Source organism: Condylura cristata, unplaced genomic scaffold (genome assembly GCF_000260355.1).
Source record: "Condylura cristata isolate star-nosed mole 26May11 unplaced genomic scaffold, ConCri1.0 scaffold00007, whole genome shotgun sequence".
Lineage (NCBI taxonomy): Eukaryota > Metazoa > Chordata > Mammalia > Eulipotyphla > Talpidae > Condylura > Condylura cristata.
The window spans coordinates 5474647-5495443 of NW_004567108.1; the positions used below are offsets into that span (position 1 = coordinate 5474647).

Here is a 20797-nt window from a genome sequence, read left to right on the forward strand (position 1 = left end):
GCAGAGTGGGGGCGGGTAGTTCCAGCGGCGCACGGTCCCGGGCATGCAGGAGATGTGGGACCGGCCCTGCGGGGAGAGGAGGCCTCAGCGGAGCCCCGGGCCGCCCCGCCCGGAGCCATCGGGGGGGCCGCGAGGGGGCCCAGCGCCCCCTCCCACCGGAGAGCCGGGCCGCCCCGGCCGGAGATCGGTCCCGGAGCGTGGGGAATGCGCAGCTAACGGTCCCGTCGGGCGGGCTTTCTCTGGCGGAGCGCGCAGGCAGTGCGCCCCAGCTATGCAGTGTCCGGGGAGACGGCGGGCATGACGGCGGCAGGATGGGCGCGAACAATGGCAAACAGTACGGCAGTGAGGGTGAGTGGGCCGCCCGTCTCAGACTCCCGGATCGCGCCCCCCTCCCCTTCCCCTCGCGCTCCCGTCTGGGGAGGAAGGTTCTCGCTCGCCGCCGTGGCGCACCCCCTTTTGGCCGTGGGTCCGCGCCGTCACCCTCCTTTGGCAGGAGTGCTCAGGCGCCCCGAGGATGCTTCCCGCCGTGACCGGGTCTCCTCAAGCAACCTCCCGGCTGGTCTCGGGGACGGCGCAATCGCATGTCGGCCCGTTTTTGAACACGCGTGCCCCAGTTTCCCTCTCTGGGCATCTGGGGCTTAGGATGGTCGCCTGGCACATGGTGGAAGACGTTTTTGAAAGATAACGCAGTGAAAACTTTCCCAGGCCTTTGTGCCCCAGTGGCCCGGACTCTCCCGTAGTGAGAAAAACTTCTGGAAGAAGTTAAGTTCTCTGCTCGCTGCCCCTGGGCTGACAGCTTCGTGAAATTGACCACCTATGGCCCAGCGAGGCGAGGAGTAACTGGGGGCTTTGTCTGGGCTCTCTGGGGGCTCAAGACGGGCAAAGGACCATCTGTTGCGAGGGGCTGGAAATTGCACAGAAATATTGCCTGTCAAGTGGGAACTTGGAAGTTGGGGAAACTTTAAACTCCACCTACTCCTAAAAGGATGATGGATGTGTGGGTTGGCTTCTCCCTGGCCCCTCCTCTCTCTTTGCATAAAGCCTAACCCGGTTGATTAACTGCATGCCCCCGATAAGCACAAGGCAGAGGCATTTCCTGCAGTTCAAAAGTTAGGAAGGTTTGTCTTCAGTGAGCTTGGCTGGAGGGGAGTGGAAGAGACAGGCGATTTTACCGTCCCGTCTGCCCCCAGAGGACAGGCGTTACCCCTGGGTCCAGCGCGTGCAAACTGGTAGGCATGCAGAAGAGCTGTTGAGCATGTGGTGTTAGGGGATGTCTTGTCGTCCTGTTCAAAACTTGGAGCTGTGGCCACAGAATGTGGACGTTGCGCCCTCTGTCCCTGTTCCTTTCTCGTCAGTTTTGTGAAATTGCTGCAGAAATCGACCCTGAAAGACCAGATCCATGAGAAACTTACGTTTAAATTATTCTTTTCCAGATCATCGTGTTTCGAATTAGTTATACACATGTGATAAAATGTGTGTGTTGTGTATGCATAGACATGTGTATACACACAAACACACACACAGAGTTCCTTACCCTGGGCAGTTATGGAAAATTTGGGGACGCATTTTCATTGAAAAAATGTAAAAAGGTGGCCTTTAAAAACAGAGGCTGTGTAATTATGCAAAAAAAAAAAATCTGGAGAATCTTAGCCACTCCCCCCAACATCTTGGAGTTTATGTTTTAAAAATTTGTGGAAACATTAAAGGTGAACATTGAAAGCACAACTTCGCACCCCGAGTTATTTGAAAACTTTCAGGGAGTAAAGTGTTCTCTTGTGAACACCCTGAGTGCAGACTTCATGCTACTTGAATTCTGTTTGGAGGAAACTGTCTGTTTGACTCCCAGGGGCACGCAGAGTCCCAACCCTGAGTTCTTGAATGCAACCTCCACCTCTCCTAATCCACTGCAACTTGTTCGATCCCAGCATTCTTGTATTGTGCAGTGTGTGGTGTATGACGACTTCCTGTCTGAACAGCAGAATTTGCAACCCTTGGGAGTGAAAAGGAGACAGAAACTAATGTTCTCCAGCTGTTATCCGTAAATGCTACCTCTGCATTTTCACTTCAGCCCAGTGAAATTTTACTGGGATCAGATTTAGATACACTGTGGACTTTTTATAGGAAAAAGCTCTTGGGCTCAGCTGATTCAAGGGGACCAATAGCAAGTTTGGGGAGGTAACTGAGTTTTGGCTGGAGGGACACAGTGTTTAGTTTGTATCCACTCTTTTCTAGTGCATCAAGACTCCTCTGTGGTAGGCGAGGAAAACATAGACAAATAGAAACAACATGAACTTTGGGGAAAAAAATCTTTTCTCATCTGCAATTATACTGAACCTCTCCTGAGGGGGTTCTACTGCCTGTGGAAATGGGCGCGGGAAGCTTTCTTACACTGAATTTACGGAAGGCAAAATCTGTGCAAATAGTCTGTTGGGATTTGGCTGCCAGTGTCATCTTTTTTATCTGTGTCTTTTTCAAAGATACTGAAACCACCTGGTTAGAGTAGCTCTCTTCTCAAAGCAGGCTGAGCATTAAGATCTTTTTTATTGCATTAGTGCAATTTAGGTTTGGAGCTTGAAACCCTGGGGGAAATTATTTACGAATGCAGATCTGCATATCGCAGTGAGAGATCACTCAACGCGAAAGTATTAGTATTTGTATACACTTCACGAATCTGCAGCTTATGCTGCCACCACGGACATGGAAACCACCTTTATGTTACGAATATTGTTGGATGTTAGAAAGGTTAAAATTTCACTATTTCTTATGTAATCTCACTTTCCCTTGCTCCTGGAAAAGACCTTTTTCCTTAAAAAATGTTGCTCCTGAGGCTCACCTTGGCAGGCACAGTTGGGGCAGAGACTTCCTACGCTGCAGCATCTCGGTCACTGGGGATCTCCTCCTGAATGCAGAATCCTGGGTTCTTCCTGGAACTGTGAAACATTTGTCTTGTGCGTGTCAAAGTTTGGGGAGTTCTCATAGAGACCAGAGCAATTAATGTCTTATTGGAATAAATAGGGAAGTCAACACTTACTACAGGGAATCGGCAAGTACACCTCCCTCTTCTGCCATCCCTTACCCTTTACCTCTGTCTACCTCACTGCCTCCCACCTCCTCTTCTGTCAGTCCTAAAGTCCCGCCTTCCTCCCTAAGCTCAAGGTGTTAGAAGTCAATGGATTTTTTCAGAATGCTTTGTTTTTCTGAATAGTCAACATTCAAGTTAATGGTCTAATTTTGGTCCTCACAGCTTTGAGGCAGACCTGGATTTAGCTCCAGGAAAATTTACCATGAAATTCCTGATCTTCAGCTTTCTAGAAACATAAGCGAATGTCTAAATGATTAGTATGTTCTGGTAAATTATTTTACGGAGGGCTGTTTTTTCTCTGTATCTTCTTTCATAAAGTGTAAGTTACAGCCCCTGCAGAGAAATCTGGAGAATCAGTTGGGGTGATTCAACGCCATTAGGACCATTAGCTTTGACTGCAGTTAAGCCAAATAAACAAATCTTTCTGTTCAAGTAGGAACAGACTGACTGCTTTCTCTGCCTTTTAAGGTCCCTGAGCTTCACCCTCACTCATAGGTTTCATTGTTATGTTTAGACTACTCTAGTAGGTCTGAGGCTGTAATGCTTACACAGTACAGCTCCTTTGCAAAAGCTTGTGTATTGTTGGATTGGAGCTGGTGAGCTTTAGTGATGGGGTGTGACCCTTGGTAGCTCCGCTCCTCCATCAAAAAGAGCCTCATGTCCCTTTTCACCATCTCAGATCTGTGCTGTCAGATATGAGGAAAGCCAGTTGCCTAAGAGTGTAAGTCATCACAAGGCATCACCACCTTGAGAAACTTATCTTGACAAAATAATACTGATGGCAGCTGACATTTATTGAAAGCTCACTGTGTCCAAGCATGATTCTAAACCCTTGTTAGTTACTGATGCCTGTCATCCTCCTGACGCTGCTCTGGACAGGCATTCCCATGCTCCCCATTATATCAAGACCAGAGAGCACAAGTACAGAAGGATGATCATTTCTTAGTATAGGTGGAATTGGGGCTCAAGGCTAAGTCTGTCTGAGCCCAGAGTCACTTCTTCATCCACTCAGCTAACACATGTTGACCTCTTGTAACCTGACATGTGCCAGGAACTGTTCCAGAGACCTGACACATATACACAGTCTTTCAGTAAACCCTGTGGTATGTGCCAAGAGGCCAAGTTCTATGAATAAAGAAAATGGTTAGATTAGGATTGAAGAGGTTGTTGCAATTTTTAGAGTGGAGTGGTCAGCACGAGCCTTACTGAAAAGCTTGCATTTAGACCAAGATTAAAAGGAATGAAGGACTGACCCTTAAGGATCTAGGTAGCGTGCTGTCTGTTCTTTTGAACTACTGTGTTACTTATATTTGTATATTATGTAACATACTTATATGTAAATATAAGTAATATATAAAAATAAGTTATATCTGTCTATCTACATATATATTTGTGTGTATGTCTGTATGTGTATACCAAGGTGGACACTCTATACTGGAAGGCATAAATCCTTTTTTTTATGTAAGTGTAGTGTCATTGGTCATACATAGTTAAAAAGAAACAGTCTACTTAATCACTGGATATATTTTTTGCCTAGAGTCTTTGCTGATAGATTTCATTTAGTTATATCAGATGCTTTGTAGGTGATTTTGGGGTGTGTGCTGTATGTGTTTGTATGTATTGGAGGTTGCCTAGGACTTGCTCTTCACCTTGGTTGACTAGAGGTGGCAGCTGCCTGATGTACTGGATTTGTAAATCCTGGCCTGGACATACCTCCAGAGGTTTCCATACTTCTGTAGTAGAAATAGGTCTTTGCCTTTTGCCTCCAGTAAATAATTTCATTATAATGAAACTCAGAAGATAAGTGATACTAGATCCACTGTTCGGTTCAAATCAAAGCATTAGCTCAACAAACGGTATCATCTTTGGTCTACCAGTGAGGAGATACTTCTGCATTTGGGGGGGGGGTCTTTTTAAAAAGAGGAAAACAAGTAACTTTTCTCACCCTGTGAGTATCAACTCACAAAAACTTGGTATTCATTCCATTTGCCCTTTGAAAAAGAATGAATTGGGGTTGATTTTGAGCAATAGTCACTTTGGCCCTTAACCCTTATCTGCTGGTATGTTTGGAAGCTCTTTAAAGGATTTACATGATTATTTACTTGATATCATGTATCTTAAGATAGTACTAGGATTGTATTAAGATATATTGACATTTTGAATAAAATCTAGTGATAAATTCTTTCAGTCATGAAGAAGGGTACAAATGAAAATTAGAAGTTTCATATTAAAATATATTTGAAGAGCTGTGATGATGAACAGTTTTCAGAGTGCTGATCAAAGTCCACTTCATGCAAATTACTACAGAGATTTGATTCAGTCTGGAGGAGGTTACTACCCATCAGAGCTTCCACATCTGAGACAGGCTCCCTAGTGAGGAGGTGAAACCTTCAACAGGGACATAGTAAAGGAATCTTGGACTTGAGGTTTCTCCATGAGCATGGTGTCTTAGCTAGGGCTCTTCACCACGTTCTAGGGCAGATGTTCTCTTCTGTGTTATGTTTGATGAAGGGCATTTTTTGTTTTCTGTTTTGTTTTGGAGAAATAATTTTCATTTGCTCATAACTTTTAAACATTATTTCATAATTGATAACACTGCATTCTAACATCATACGTTATATAAAACTTTGATAACACTATATAAACTGCAAGTGTCCATCACCATAAGTCAACATCTGTATATTCTTTCTGGTCACTTCTACAAGTTCAGTTCTATACATCACTCATCTCCCCATAATTGACCTGCTGTAGAAGTGTGATTTTTCTAATTCCTATTGCTGCCTCCCCTCCCAATATATCTCAATTATGTAGTGGTTAAAATGTACCCTAAAATGTACTTTCTCTAGATTGGTTCTCTCTCTCCCTCCCACCTTCCTTTCATCTCTCTCTCTCTCCCCTTCTTTCTATTACATGAGTGTGTTAGTAATTATCTCGATGTAATGACAATAATATTTAGATATTTATTCAAACACCCGCTAATTTTATTTCCCTGCCTGTTGTGGGACTTACCCTTACAAATAACTGGGTTTGAGAAGTCTTGTCCTCATTTACAGTCCTGGCTACTGATAAACTCCACTGTTACTCTTATTATCACCATGAAGCCTGCAGACCTGTAACTCCTAAAACAAGACTCTTACTTGCACTTTGTGGACAATCTTGAATACAAGTTTCCCTTAGTATCTAAGACATTGAGTTGGTGTTGGTGGCTGGAAATTGAAGGCAGAGTTCTGTGTTGACTAGAACACAGGATGCCATCTTCTCAGAAAGTGCCAGACTCTCTTCAGCACAGTTTGTGTGTGTGTGTGGGGGGGCAGTCAGAACAGCAGGCCTCGCAGGTGCTAACCACCTCCATGCCAGGTGACCTGGCCCACGTTGCTTCCTTTCGTTCTAGTTCTAGAAGCTCAGACCTCGTCTTCTTTCCACTCCCTGCATTAGTCTCTTGGTGAAACAAGACTTGCTCCAAGGAAGTTCAGTGTTTAATGAAGCAACGAGGCAGGGAGGTGGGTGATTGCAGAATAGGGTGTCCAGAGGGGCTTTTCTGGTGGCGTCTCCTTCTCCACTGAGCTAAGTGGGGGTGTCAGTGATGGGAGAGAAGCATGTGTGTGCAAGGGCAGAGCCCTGGCTAAGTGATGACAAATCTGTACAGTGTCCGCCATTCCAGAAATAGCTACAGGATACGGATGTTTCAAAAACAACCACAGCAGCAACCAGGGAGAAACTTTTTAAAAACGAAGCTTGCCCTAATTGTTCCCCAACATTGTTCAGCTGGTTTACTTCACGCAGAGTGATTCCCGGGGGTTCTGTAAGTGAGGGTTTGGAATGTGTCAGGAAGGGGACACAGATACCTGCCCAGTCTGGGTCCCTCCCAAGACTGCAGGCTGGAGAGAAGGGGATGCCAGCCTCAACTGTGTTAGTTAGTGCCCCAGAGACCTACCCCTGCCATTCCTGTGACCTGAACAGTCATTCACCATCTCCGCGTTTACCTCAGTAGTGCAGTATAAACACATGTTCCCCATTTCCCCAGCCTGTGGCTGAAGACGCGGGCACTGTTTCTGAAACTGTAAATCCTGCCTGGGTTGGGCATTCGATGTGCTCATTCTATCAATTCCTATTGAAATTCTCAACCAGTAACAAAATGAAAAACAGTTGTTAACACTGCATGAACTCATAATTGTAACTTTAGAAGCCATGAGCAATGTGTAGAAATGTTATTAAAACATTTTTTTGTTTGCTACCCTTTCTGTGGTAAATTCCTTTGCAGCCTTTTTTTTTTTTTTTCTTTTTTTTCCCCAAGCAGCTGTAGCAACGGGGAGAAAACCAAAATTTCTGGAGAGAAACTTCAGGAATTTTTCTTCCATTTGTGGATTGACCTTCTGGGTACAAGTGATCCACTTTTTGGCCAGGTGGAGATGTTCGGAAGAGGCTCCTTAAATCTGCGTTTGGATTTGCTGGCTTGTGAGCTCTTGACTCACATAGTGGCAGCATCTGGGTGAAGTCCAGGAAGAGGCCAGGGTAGCAGCCAGCTGTCAGAGGGGCTGAGCCCCCAGGGAGCAGGAGAGCAGGGTGAGGGCAAGAACCAAGCCCCACACCAGGGGCAGAGAGAAGATTCTGCAGAATGGGGATTTGAATGCTGATTGCTCTCTCATGGAAGAGATTTCCCTTAAAAACATCTTAGCTCATGGAACAAAAATGATCGTTAATGGCCATTTGGTAGTCTCGACTATGTTTGTAATTATAGAGACCCCTCCCCTGTGATCACTTTATACTTTACACTAGCGGAGGGCCAGACAGCCGGGAGGTGGGCCTGGTTCTCCCATTTTACAGTTGCCCACACGAAGCTTCCAGGCTCACCCCTGCCTGGGGGACAGTTGGTGAGTGGCCTGACACCCCTAAATCCCCATGTCTGTGCTGCTGTGCCTCCCCCATCTCCTCAGCCTGGAGAGCCTGCTTCTTTCTCCATCTGGCTTTTTTGTTTGTGTTTCAAGATGTAGTGACTGAGAAGTAGCCGTTTAAAAAAAGTGACAGTTTTATGGGCTAAATGAGCACAAATAAAGGAATCCTTATACCTGGCTCTTCCAGGGACACATGGCCTGCCAATGGGCGGCAGCGTGCCGGCAGCTGGCTGGCTAACTGGCGTCCCTGCCCACTTCAGCATGGAACACTGCGTCTTTTCCTGCATCCGCAGTGCCAGAGTGGGGTGCAGAGCTTGTGAGGTTTGGGTCTGGCTAGCCTTGTCCCTGGGATAGTCTTGGCACCTGCTTTCGACGAGCAGAGGCTGATGGAACGCTAGAAAGGGGTGCACATGGCGTTTCCTTCCTAAATAGCTTATAATTTCTATCTTCTATTTCCCTCTGGTTTCAAAACAATGGATTCGAAACAGCCGTTAATACAGGGAATTACTCCAATATGTATTTGAGAATTCACCCTTCTCTTTTGCCAGCCCCTGGGAGGCCTCTCCAGCCTCTCCATGCTTATGTCTATGAAATTGCTTTGGAAGCTATTAAGCTTTTCAAAAACTAATCTCATTTAGCACCCCAGGGACTGAAGGAGGGTGTCAGCCATTACCTCCATTTAAAGGTGAGGAAACTGAGCCCTTGCAGATTAAAGGCGTTGCCTTGATTTTGCAGTGACGATGAGGTGCGCCTTCTGATTCTCAACTTAGAGCACTTCTCACGTCCCATCATCTTCCTCAAGTGTGAGGAGACGTGGACTCTGATTCGGAGCATGCTGGGGGATTGTCATTGCATCCTTGAATCTTTCAAATTGCTGTACCGGAAGGTGAATACGAAGGTCCTTCAGGTACTTTTGCAGTGGAAGTTGAAGTAGAAAAACCTGGTTCCCTGTTGTTCTCCTCAGCCCGTGGACTGCACCGTGGTGATACAGTTACAGTGAGGCTGCGGAGTGACAGATTGTGCATGACAGCGACGTCGCTCATCAGGGTGCATTTATTACTTGATACCCTGGGGTGTGGAGGGGTGTACCCTTCACTCACAATATTTTGGAAATTTGTTTTGCTCCTGGGATGATGAGAGAATCATCTCTAGTGAGGACCCTCAGCATCTGTGGACACCTATTCTTTTCTTACATAACCTGCTGTTGAAGAATCCCATTCCTCAGGGGTCTTGGGAAGAGTTTCCAGTTGGGGGCAAGCCCTGCAGCATGAGTTGTCGCAGGTCTGCAATAGATAGAAATCCATCTGGTTCATTTTGTCATGCTTTGCTTTCTACCCACTGTTCTCTGCGTTAGTCCCCAGTGCCTTCTGTTCCTTTGTGTTCACTCACTGCTCATGCCATGTCTGCTCCCTGATGTGAGCATCTCACTCTCTGGCATAGCAGATCCTTAGAATATTTCTTTTAAGCAAATATATGATGACTGAATCTGTAGCCAGGAACTTAATTGGATCTAAAACAATCTTATGAAGGCCCCATCACATTTTTGGTGAATTTTATTTACACTTGGACATTTTGTTCAGCTACACAAAGAAGTTTCTCTGGATATATGGTTTATTCTGAGGGCAGGCTAACTTGAAATACTTTTTAGTGCTGTGGTTATGTCTTGTGTATAAAATGGTTTAAATTGTATATTTCAGGAAGAATGAAAGAAGTAGCTATTTAACATTGTTGAAGACAATTGCTGAAGACTTAACAATTTCATAGATTTACAGAGTTGTGATATTTATACTATGACTTATTTCAGATTAGTATTGAGTGAAATAGGACTGTTTCAATTTTTATTGACAGTTACATTGGACATATTTGTTCCACCTGACTTAGAAATTGACTTTATGTGATAATTTAAGTAAAGCGTTAGTTTAGACATTGTAAAATTTGACTTTTAATTAAGAATAATTTATTTGACCCTTTCTTTTTCTCTTTGGAGGTCAGAGGATTATGAGTTCTTTTAAAGTTATAGATTGAGCACTTTCTGTTGGAAACATTGTACCTTTATTTTTGAATCCTTTTTATTATGTAAGATACAGAAATTATTGTGTGTGTCTGGTATGAGTGGAATGGTTTCTGGTAGGTCTTTTGCCTCTGGCTTTCCACATTGCTAATGTCAGAAGTGAAATCATCCACTTCCTCCAGAAAGGAAATTGTATGTGTGTAGTCGATGCATGTATTGATGTGTGTGTGTGGAGTGGATGTGTGTGGAGGTTGTGCGGGAACATGTGTGATGATGTCGGGGTACATGTGTTCACGTCCATCAGTCTGTATTTAAACATCCCCTTCCTACAAATTAGGCAAGACCTGTTATGCCTCTTATCTATTTAGTCTCCCTAAAATGCAAGAGAAACACATCACCTGTAAGGAATTTTAAAAATACAACTGAAATTGGAATGCCATACTTTGCCTTGATCAGAGGGCATCTGTAAGAGCAACAATTTCAGACAAAGGGTCATTGTGAAAATCTAGCTAAAGAAGCAGCAAATGTCCTGACCGGGAGCTCTGTGAGGTGGAGATGACTGGGCCTCTCAAACGGGCCAGACACGGCTCCACGCCCGCCACAGGAGTCACGCCTTGGGTTGGTTGGTTGCTGACTGCAAGCCCAGTTCGGAGGCGCGGACCGCTGCTTCCTCGGTAGACGTTGTTCTCACCTGACACTCAGCCCGTTGACCCCTGTTTGAGGTGCCAGAGCATGCGCGCATTCATAGGCTCATGCTGTGTTTCGGGGTTCGGTTCCAAAGAGTACAGCTGCCCTGCTGTGGAAGGACTGATAACTGAGGTGTTTGGACCAGGGGCCTCGTGCGTTTCGCCGTGGAAGTCAGTGCCAACATGTACCGCTTCTGTCCTGATGAACTCACTTCTCCCTCATTGGTTTGCATCCACTTTGCTTATTTAATTATATTTTAATAATTTTCTCTATTTTCCATCCCCCTCGAAAGAATGCTCCTGTTGATTACCTGCAAGCTTGTTTGAGAGACTGTATCTCCTTGGGGATCTTCTCCACTCCTAAAGCCATACAACATGAACTGAACAATGAAAAACCAATTCCCTCCCTTGGTTGTACTACAAATGGTTATATCTTTGATACGAGCTAATAAAAACAGGAAAAGGATCATTTTTAAGTGCTTTGGTTGGGGCTGTTTTACTTCCAATAAGGAAAATTGCCTCACAGGGGGCATGTGCGTAATAAAGACACAACTAACTGAATAATTGTATTCTGTCTAATGTCAGAATCCCCAAGCTGCTGCTTGCAAATCTAATCTAATCTTGAGGTTGCTGCCTGTCCATTGTCGTGTGTAGACTTGAATCTGCTGCTGCTGATCATCTCTTCACACTTAAACAAGTAGGAATGTCAAACGCAAAGGGAGATTTTTTTATGTTATTTTACCCCCTTAGGTATATTGGTGAGCCTGGAGGTAGGTAACAGAAGGAATTTGGATATTGAACAGGAGTGACATTTGGGCTGGAATCAAAGACATTTTCATAGGAAAAGTGACCTCAGCTTACCTTTCGGAGAGAGGAGATCGAAGCACAAAGAAATGGCGGGGTTTGGTCAAGGGTCTGATAACCAAGCTTTAGGATACTAGAGCTGATTTTGTCTCTTTTGAATCCATCTCTCTCTTCTGCAACATACTTCTCCATTTTTTTCTTTTAGAAAATTTGAAGCCAGTGTTTCTTCTTTGTCTAGAAGGTCCTGCCAGGGTTTGCCTTCGCCACCCCTAGAGGTACACAGGCCTGACCATTGATGGCTCCCAGCCCAGTGCTTCTCCAGAAGTTACTTTCACCCAGGGCGAGAATGCAACCCCCAACCAACCACTGGTTGAGGTGGGGGGTGGGGTGGGTAGTGCAGGATGGTTCTGAAGGGCCACTGGGCTGAGCCCTGTGTCCGACTGTCTGTCAGGGCAGTGCTTCCAGTCTGCCTGTCCCTTGCCTTTCCTGAGTATGGTCCCTATGATGTCTTCCAGTAACTTCTTGCACTTCATTCCTCTAAGAGGGGGTTTACTGGGGCACCCAGTGTCAGGCAGGAGAGGAAGAAGAGGAATGGGAACAGAGTGCTGTTGTGGAAGGGACCAGGGCAGGTCACCATGTCTCTGGGGCTCCCAACTTTCCCTGAAAGGCACTCCAGCTGACCGTTAAGGGACTGCATCACTGTCTGCATATTTGCTCTGTCACTGTCTGCATTAAGGGCCCTCCCTGATGGTGCAATAGGTTGAAGTGCAGCTCTGTGAAGCTAGCTGCAGCCGCTTCACCACAAGTTCAATCCCCAGCCAGGGAGCTGACCCACATGGCGCGGCAGACCTCTCCTGACCTGCCCGCTGCTCCCCTCAGCAGTGTACTTCGTCAGTCAGCCTGTTCTGCTCCCCACTCTGTCTCTGGTGACTCCTCTCACCGCCCCTGCACCTCTGGCCTGTACCCCAGTCCTGTATGCATAAATAAATAAATCTTCCAAAAAAGAAGTTAGGTCCAGTGTGCTGAAGTAGCACATAATCACTTGGCAAAGCTCAGAGTTCACTGCTGCTGTGGGTGCTGTTTTCCAAGAACCATGTTGGTGTTGGTTGAGATGCTCTGCTGCGCCTGTAACTGAGAATTGACTGCAGATAGGTTTAGAGACCATTGATCTGTCTGCTCTATTTGCTCGTGCTGGCACTGACATCAGACATCTGAATAATTCCTCCATGGTCCTGCATGTTGCCTGTCTACTGTTCTTTGACTAGACATTGCTGGAGCTCCCTGTAGTTGGTGGTAGAAATAGTCAAGAAGAAGTAGAGAAGTGGAGACAGATGGTCATGGTTTTTATTACTTAAGTCAGCTTTTCATGTTACCGTCTATTAAGAGAACTGGGAAATTGATGGTGTTTATTATGTGATAGACTAGTGGTGAGGAAAGGTTCATTAGAAACATCCAACATATAGGAGCAGGTGGATAGAATCATAAGCAAAATGAAAAATGGCTCCAAATTAATATGTGGTCTCCTGATTATCCTAAGTAGTTTATTAGTCATTTTATTATGCTCAAAGAATGTTCCTTTGAGATTACGCAACTGTTCTAAGCCTGGCGTCATTGTGGTCTTGAGGATTTTGGAAATAATGGAAAAGCATATTATTAGTTCCGAGTTATCAGTACACAGTGATGGAAATTTTATACAGTCTCCTTAGCAAGATTAAAGGGCAACTCCTTTAGAAAGTGCCTTCAGGGCCCTCCCTGGTGGCGCAGTGAGTTAAAGCACAGCACTAAGAAGCTTAAGCCACTTCCGCATGAGTTCGATCCCCGCCTGCCCTGGAGGTGACCACAGGGCGCGGCAGACCTCTCCTGACCCGCCCGCTGCTCCCCTCAGCAGTGTACTTCGTCGATCAGCCTGTTCTGCTCCCCACTCTGTCTCTGGTGAAGCCTCTCACCGCCCCTGAGCCTCTGGCCTGTACCCCAGTTCTGTATGAATAAATAAATAAATTTTTAAAAAAAATTAAAAAAAAAATAAAAATTAAAAAAAAAAAAGAAAAAAAGAAAGTGCCTTCAGCACCTGTTGTCTGTAAATCAAGTCAACCTTTAAGCTTTGGTTGTATTCATCCCTATGCTAAAGTAGGATTCCTTCCTGAGGAGCTTCTCAATCACCTCTCTTTCTGCATTCTACACTCTGGTCAAATTGGGCATGTCAGTGTTCCCCCAATATAGCTGTTGTTTCCTAGATTTGTCATTTGCCTACAGATTTTGTTTTCTTGGAATATTCTTCCATTGTGATTCTGTATAAAGTAGCAATTCAGGACCAATTCATGGTTAATATTTGTAAGTGGAATTTTCTTTGAATACCTTTCTTTATAATGCTATTTCCTTAGTTTGAAGAAATATTTCAGGTGTGCCAGCTTTCCTCTGAACCAGCGGTACAGTTTGTATGGGATCTTTATGTTTTAAGTTGAATTTAGATACTTGTTCGCTCTAATCCAATAAAAATATTTGTAGATATCTATGGACCAGAATCTCTTCTGGATATTGCAGCAGGGAGGTTAAAAATATAGGAAGGGGCCCTCCCTGGTGGTGCAGCAGGTTAAAGCACAGCACTGAGAAGCTAAAGCCACTTCCGCATGAGTTTGATTCCCGCCTGCCCCGGAGGTGACCACATGGCGTGGCAGACCTCTCCTGACCCGCCCGCTGCTCCCCTCAGCTGTGTACTTCCTCCATCTGCCTGTTCTGCTCCCCGCTCTGTCTCTGGTGAAGCCACCCCTGAGCCTCTGGTCTGTACCCCAGTTCTGTATGAACAAATAAATAAATCTTTTAAAAAAAAATATAGGAAGGTGCAGTCTAACTAGTAAATGGAATATAATAAAGTGCTAGAGAAACCCTAACAGAATGAAGCTTTTGATGGGAGGCCCACCTGGCCGTTGAGCGTAGCTGGAGATGAACATAGGACTTCCTGCGTGACATGAGAGCCTGGGTGGATGATTAGAGACTTTCCAGAGGAGTGTGACATGACTTTGACGAGAGCCTGGGAGGATGAGTAGAGATTTGCCAGGGGAGCAAGGGTTCCTAAGAAGGAGGAAGGTCTCACAAGGACCAGGAACCAGTGGATAAGATGCCACGGTGGAGTAGATGAAGTACCTGAGTTGAGCCTCTCACCTGGGCAGATAGGCTGGGTTCCCATGGTTGTGAATACAACTTGAGGATGTGGGTGGTAGGAGGGAGCTGGCGGCAAGTGCTTTTTAGGGACAGCTTGGAGAGAATTTTAGAGAGGCATGCGGATTACTATTCTCATTCCTCACTTGATTTCCATGCAGAAGGGGCTCCCAGGCCTAGGTACTCACCTGGTGGGTAAGTTTGGGAAACATTAAATGGCTATCTATCTCCACACCCTCCTGTTTGCCCTTGGGAGGGTCTTGACCTTGCACAGCTTGCTTTGGTCTCTGAGGCTCACCTTGGGTTCATTTCGCTTTCAGCATGACGTCAGAATTTCTAGAGATCGCAGGAATAAAGGTGCCATTTTACGCCCATCTGCCCACTTCTTTTTTTATTACATCCTCAATTCATTTAGAACATGGGTGGGAGAAGAGGGGCTATCCTGGACCCCATGAGCTGTGGAGGGAGGAGGGGTTACAAAGTGAAAGCTGAACTAGTGATAGGAGAAGGGCTTTTGGTGATGAAAAGAATGTAGAATTGTCAAGAGTTTGGACGAAGGGGTTATGAGTAAGGTGGAAGAATCTAGAAAGACTCCGGGTTCTGGCTCGGCTGTTGGGCGCCACGTCCATTTTCCTCTTTTAGCTTATTGATCGACCTGCATGCTCATGGCTTTGGTTCTTGAGGCCTAGTCATTGATCTCTCCTCTCTCCTTTTGTCATTACCACCAGGGTCGGAGAGATCTGTTTTTGTTGTTCAGTGCCTGATATATTGGGCTTATCTAAATCCATTCTGTTATGGATTCATTTTAATAAAGAAATTGATTTATCTCCAGCAGCCTGCTTGGCCTGCCGGTGAGACACAGGGGTCGATATGATTTGTCCTCTAGTAACTCAGATTTTGGTGAGGGGCTCTGAAAGGCACATAGATAGGATTGGGAACATTGGCTTGGTGACTCTGTGGCCATATAGTCCAAGTCAGAATCCGGGTCCTGCTAGCACTGGGCCCAGTCCCCACAGAACCCGAGGACACGGCTCTAAGTCTGTGTATGCCGCAGATGCCACCTCACTGTTCACTATTTCTAAATTCTCTTGCCTTCATCAGTCAACTAGTGAATCAACTGAATAAATTCTGCCAGGAACTTAGAAAATTAAAAAAAAAAATCCACGTTGTTTTTGGAATTCATTTTTAAAACAGGAAATTCCTGTCTATAGCTAGAAGACATTGTCACATGAGACACGTCATGCTCTATTTCTCCCCCTTTCGGACAACCTCCCCCCCCCAGATCAGCACTTGGTAGAGAGGTGTTAGCATGTGGTTTATTTTTGATGAAGTTTTCATTTTTGAGTTCTCACTGCAAGGAGGATCTGAAAGAGTCTGAGCTGTCTTACTTATTATGGCAAATCTGGCCATTCTTTAGGAGTCGAGAAATTGGGTGTGTGGGATTTGAAGAGAGGCCTGGCATTAATAAGGAATGCCACTTAAATTGGCAGTTTTCTTTGCCATTTCACTCAATAATGGACTTTTTAATGCTTCTAAAATCATTGGGGACAATTTCATGCTTCCAGAGCCCTCAATTCAATGTAAAACCCTATTCACACACTTAAGTTTACATTCCTATGAGATTCTGGGGTGTCTGTGTACACGAGTACTTTATTTTTGTGATTTCAGTAACACAAATCAAGTGAGATGCTGTATGCTCAGCTCTAGGTCATTGATTTGCTGTGATTTTACTTTGTGTCCAATATTGGCCACTACAGAAATTTTAAAAGGCTGGATGAGATAGATGCCAGTATAAAAAAAAGTGATCTGGTGTTTTCAAGAAAAATACTGACGTCTTTGCTTTATTTAAATTCACCATTATTTAACTAAGAATAGAAATGCTTCAGCATTGTCCTATAAGTTTCTTTTTTCTGTAAATGGAGAGGAATTCTTCTAGAAGGAATTTAAGAAATACCTTTAAATTATCTTTGGTTGCATAAAGAATGAACTACCTGTCCTGCAATGGGATGGGGTGTATCCTTGTTTGCAGAAAATGGGAGCACTAAAGCCACTGGGGCTAAGGGATGACTTGGTCCAGTGATTTTGTGTGGCCCCCAGCTCCGCTAATGAATGGCTGAAAAGATTTGTGCAAAGTCCCATCTGCATTAAAGCAGCAGGTGTAGGTGGAGGTGAAGAGCACAGCCTACCTGCCAGACTTCTCTGCCAGTTGCTAGTTGTGCCATCTTGGGCTAGTTATTTCACCTCTGTTGGCCTTGATTGTTTGCATTTGGGCAATGGAGTTAATGGTGGTTCTTCCCGGTGAGAGTTGTGGCATGCACTGAGTCTGAAGACGTAGAGTGCCTGACATAGAACAAATACTACTTGTGATCTGAGACTCCCCACATTTCACAAATGTGGGAAATGTTGTTACTTTCTAGATCTTAGCTCTTGTGACTGAAAACAATTTCTCAAAATTATAATTTGATTTGCCACTGTTTTAAGATATTGATTGGAAGTTGAAGGGATGGGGCTGGCAGTGGAGCTTAGAATTGATTAATAAGATGGTCTGATCATTATTGTCATTACCACTACCACCACCACCATCATTATTTAGTGGGCTTATGGCAAAGTTGGAATTGGAAGCTAGATTTCTCAGCCCGGCACATATGCTGAAATTCTAGGTAAGGTATACGGGTGATGTTTATAAGCTACAACTTTCCATTCTTTCACTATGGTGAATAAACATTGCAGCCATTGACTCAGAGTCCGTTACTCATTGAGTAGTGGTATTGGATTGAAAACAGTTGCAGTGTTAAATCTTATTCTTCTGGGTCATGAGAGAGTGTTCAGTAGGATGATCCTATTTTATTGAGGGAGAAAAAGAAGATAAAGAAACACCAAATCCTGGCCCTTCCTGGTGGTGTAACAGATTAAAGCACAGAATTGCAAGCAAGCCACAGCCGCTTCAGTGCGAGTTCAATCTCCACCCAGGAGGTGACCCACATGGCGCGGCAGACCTCTCCTGACCCAACCGCTGCTCCCCTCAGTAGTGTACTTCATCCATCTGACTGTTCTTCTCCCCACTCTGTCTCTGGTGGATTTTTTTTTTTACCACTCCTGCACCTCTGGCTTGTACCTCAGTTCTATATGCATAAATAAATAAATCTTGAAAAAAAGAAGAAAAACCAAGTTCATGGTGAGAATAAGCCTTTTCTCTTGCACAGGCTTGCAGGATAAAGGCTGATGAGATGCAGATATTTTTCTGTTTATGATTGCTTTGGATTTAGAAAGGCTAAATTGTTTTCATTTTATTATTCCATTTGAATGAAATTGGTGTATTTGTGGAGACTAGAGGGGATCCTGGACTCGAGGGGAAGCTTGTGGGAGGGTATGGAGACTGACTGCCTGTGAGTACAGGATTTTCTTGGAAGCATGACCATGTTCTAGAATTCGAGTATGGGGGCAGTTTTACACACTCAGTATGTTAAGGACATTAGGTTATACACTTACACAGGTGCATTGTATTTCATGTGAATTATATCTGAAAGAAGATGTATTTGGAAAACAACAGGGTGTCTTACTCTAGCCCCTCTAAATCTGTCCATCCTCAAACTATTCGTCAGATCTTTTCTTTTTTCTTTTTTAAAGATTTATTTACGTATGTATACAGAACTGCAGTACAGGCCAGAGGTGTGGTGTGTGAGAGAGGATTCACCAGAATCAGAGTGGGTAGCAGAAGAGGCTGGCTGATGAAGTATGCTACAGAGGGGAGCAGCGGGGAGACAGGAGAGGTCTGCTGTGCCATGTGGGTCACCTCCAGGGCAGGGGATCAAATTCATGCTGTAGTGGCTGCATTAGCTTCATAGTGCTGTGCTTTAATCCGTTGTGCTCCTTCAGATCGTTTCAATAATTTTATTGTCACTCTCAAGATTGAATTTAAAAACTCACAACTCTTAGAAAACTGTCCTCAAAGAACTCAGGCTAATCGGTTTCTGAATGGACTTTTTCTCCAGAATGAATTTTACCCTTTAACCTGACTTCAGTCCTTCTGGAATTATGGTAGTCATTTTCCCTTTGGCCTTCCTGATCAGAGGTTTTTTCCTTGAAGACCTTGACCAGCTTTATGGGTCTGTGGAAAATTGATGATCCCATCAGCTCCAGACTTTACACTTGGGTGCTTAGCAAAGCCCAGGCTCCATCCATGGGAGCATTGACTGGCCATTCCAGTCAGGGTCAAGGCAAGAAGCAGCAGGCTGAGGCAGAGAGCTGAACTGGAGGTGTGTGAGAGCCTGTTTCACAGAGGGGTGGGCAGAAGCGAAGAAAAGACAGGCGGGTGAGGAAGCACCAGGCACTAGCAGCAGATGGAAACCTTTTTTATCTCTTAACTTGAAGGGAAAATTGGAGAGACCAGTTGTTAAATCAATAACAAATAGTTGTTAAATCAAGTCGCTAAGTGGGCCGTCTTCCCTGGCAGCAGGAAGACATGACAAGCCCCAACTCCCTCACCTGACTTGTGTCTCCTTCCACCTTCTCCTCCACCAAGATCCCAGCCCAAAGGGAGACAAAGAGCCAGAGTCAGGGAGCTCCGTAGATGCTTCCTTTTGGGGTCCAGGTGCAGGTGAGGACACAGGGGCTGATGGAAAGGACTTGATGGCTTCAGTCCTCCACCAGCAACAGATTTCTTTATGTTGGCAGCAAAGATTCAGAGTCATCGGAAGCTTTCATAATTAGAGAAAGGGCCTCCCTGGTGGCCTAGGGGTAAAGTCTCTGTGTCAGTTCAACTCCCGGTTGGTGAGTGACCCACAGGGCGCAGCAGACCTCTCCTGTCTTACCCACTGCTCCCCTCAGTAGTGGATTTCAGTTGATCTGCCTGTTCTGCTCCCCATTCTGTCTCTGGTGAACCCTCTCACCCCCCATACCTCTGGCCTACACCCCAGTTCTTGTGTGCATAAGTAAAAATAAATCTTAGGGAGAAAAAAAGAAGCCTACCTTTACAAAATAATAATCAGAAAATACTATTTTCCTTGTCATTAAGTTCAATCAACAGTGGAAACTTGAGAGTCCCTTTGATAACAGGGCTGTTAAGCGCACTCATTGGCAAACACCCATGTGAGTTTCTGTCTGTCTGCAAATCCTCCACAGGAATGCCTGCCTGAGAGCGCTTGTGACTTCAGGCCAGTATTTCTCATTTGATTAGGTCCTTCATTACCGTTTTAGTATTTGTTTTGCTGTATCTCATTGCGGGCCCACATCATGGTCTTCTTTCTCCCCTGCCCTGACCCCCTCAGCCTACTCCCTGGCTGTCCCAACTCCCTTCCTTCATTTCTGTCTCTCTGTCCCTCTCCAAAGTTTATGTTTGACTGTTGTCTCTGGGCAGTTTGCCCAGTTTGGTTTATTTGTTTTTCATAATTGTATGCAGAATCTCAGTTACACATTTCAGATGGATGTTTCCGATGGCATTTGTCTCCCTAATAGCACAAGTATTTTCCTGGAGTTCTGTAGTGTTTTACAATACGAATGATCTCTCCAGAGTGGGCTTTTATAACATGAGTGCCCAAATCAGTCAGGAGGCGTTCCAAATATCCCCTAAATTAAGTTGAACTGCCCAAGATTGCTGTGTCATGGAATAAAGATTGAATTTAATGGCGGGTCTAGTTGTTGTTAACTGCTTTGCATTTATTTCTCAACAAAAATAATTTACTGAGTTTAGTGTTATGAAAGGAAAACATTGCTGATAATGTGTAAGGATTCATGTCTCTCGTGTTGAAATTACAACTAATGGCAGTTGTAAAACGATGGTAAAACCGTAAAGCTTCCTGCTTTAGCCTCAGCCTGAAGACTTTTTTATTTTAGAAAATTATGACTTGCAGTGCCTTCCCGTTCTGCAACTCTCTAGAAAAAGTCTAAGTTTTAAAATATGGATTTTTCGATAATCATAATGGGTCTTTCTAACTGTCCAGCCACAGTGTCAGTTGTTCTAGATGCCTCATTGTCTAATAAAATAGCAACTGGCAATTAGCTACATGTGGCTTTTTAAATTCTAACTCATTAAAATTAAATAACATGAAATAACTCAGTGCTGCAGGCATACTAGCCACATTCAAGAGCTCGGCCTCCCCATGTGGCCCCCAGATTGGGCAGCTCAGCGAGAAGCCGCTTCCATCACTGAAAAAGTCCTATTGAATGG

The 20797-nt window shown here is 44.7% G+C and overlaps 1 protein-coding gene across 1 annotated transcript in view; it reads left to right on the forward strand.

Annotated features, from left to right (window-relative positions):
- Positions 1-91: 91 nt before the first annotated feature.
- FBXL7 (F-box and leucine-rich repeat protein 7) overlaps positions 92-20797 on the forward strand; it is a 290873-nt gene continuing 270167 nt past the window's right edge. The window contains exon 1 of the mRNA XM_004678062.2: positions 92-348. Coding sequence (XP_004678119.1) covers positions 312-348 — 37 coding nt within the window. The 5' untranslated portion in view covers positions 92-311. The remainder of the gene's footprint in view (positions 349-20797) is intronic.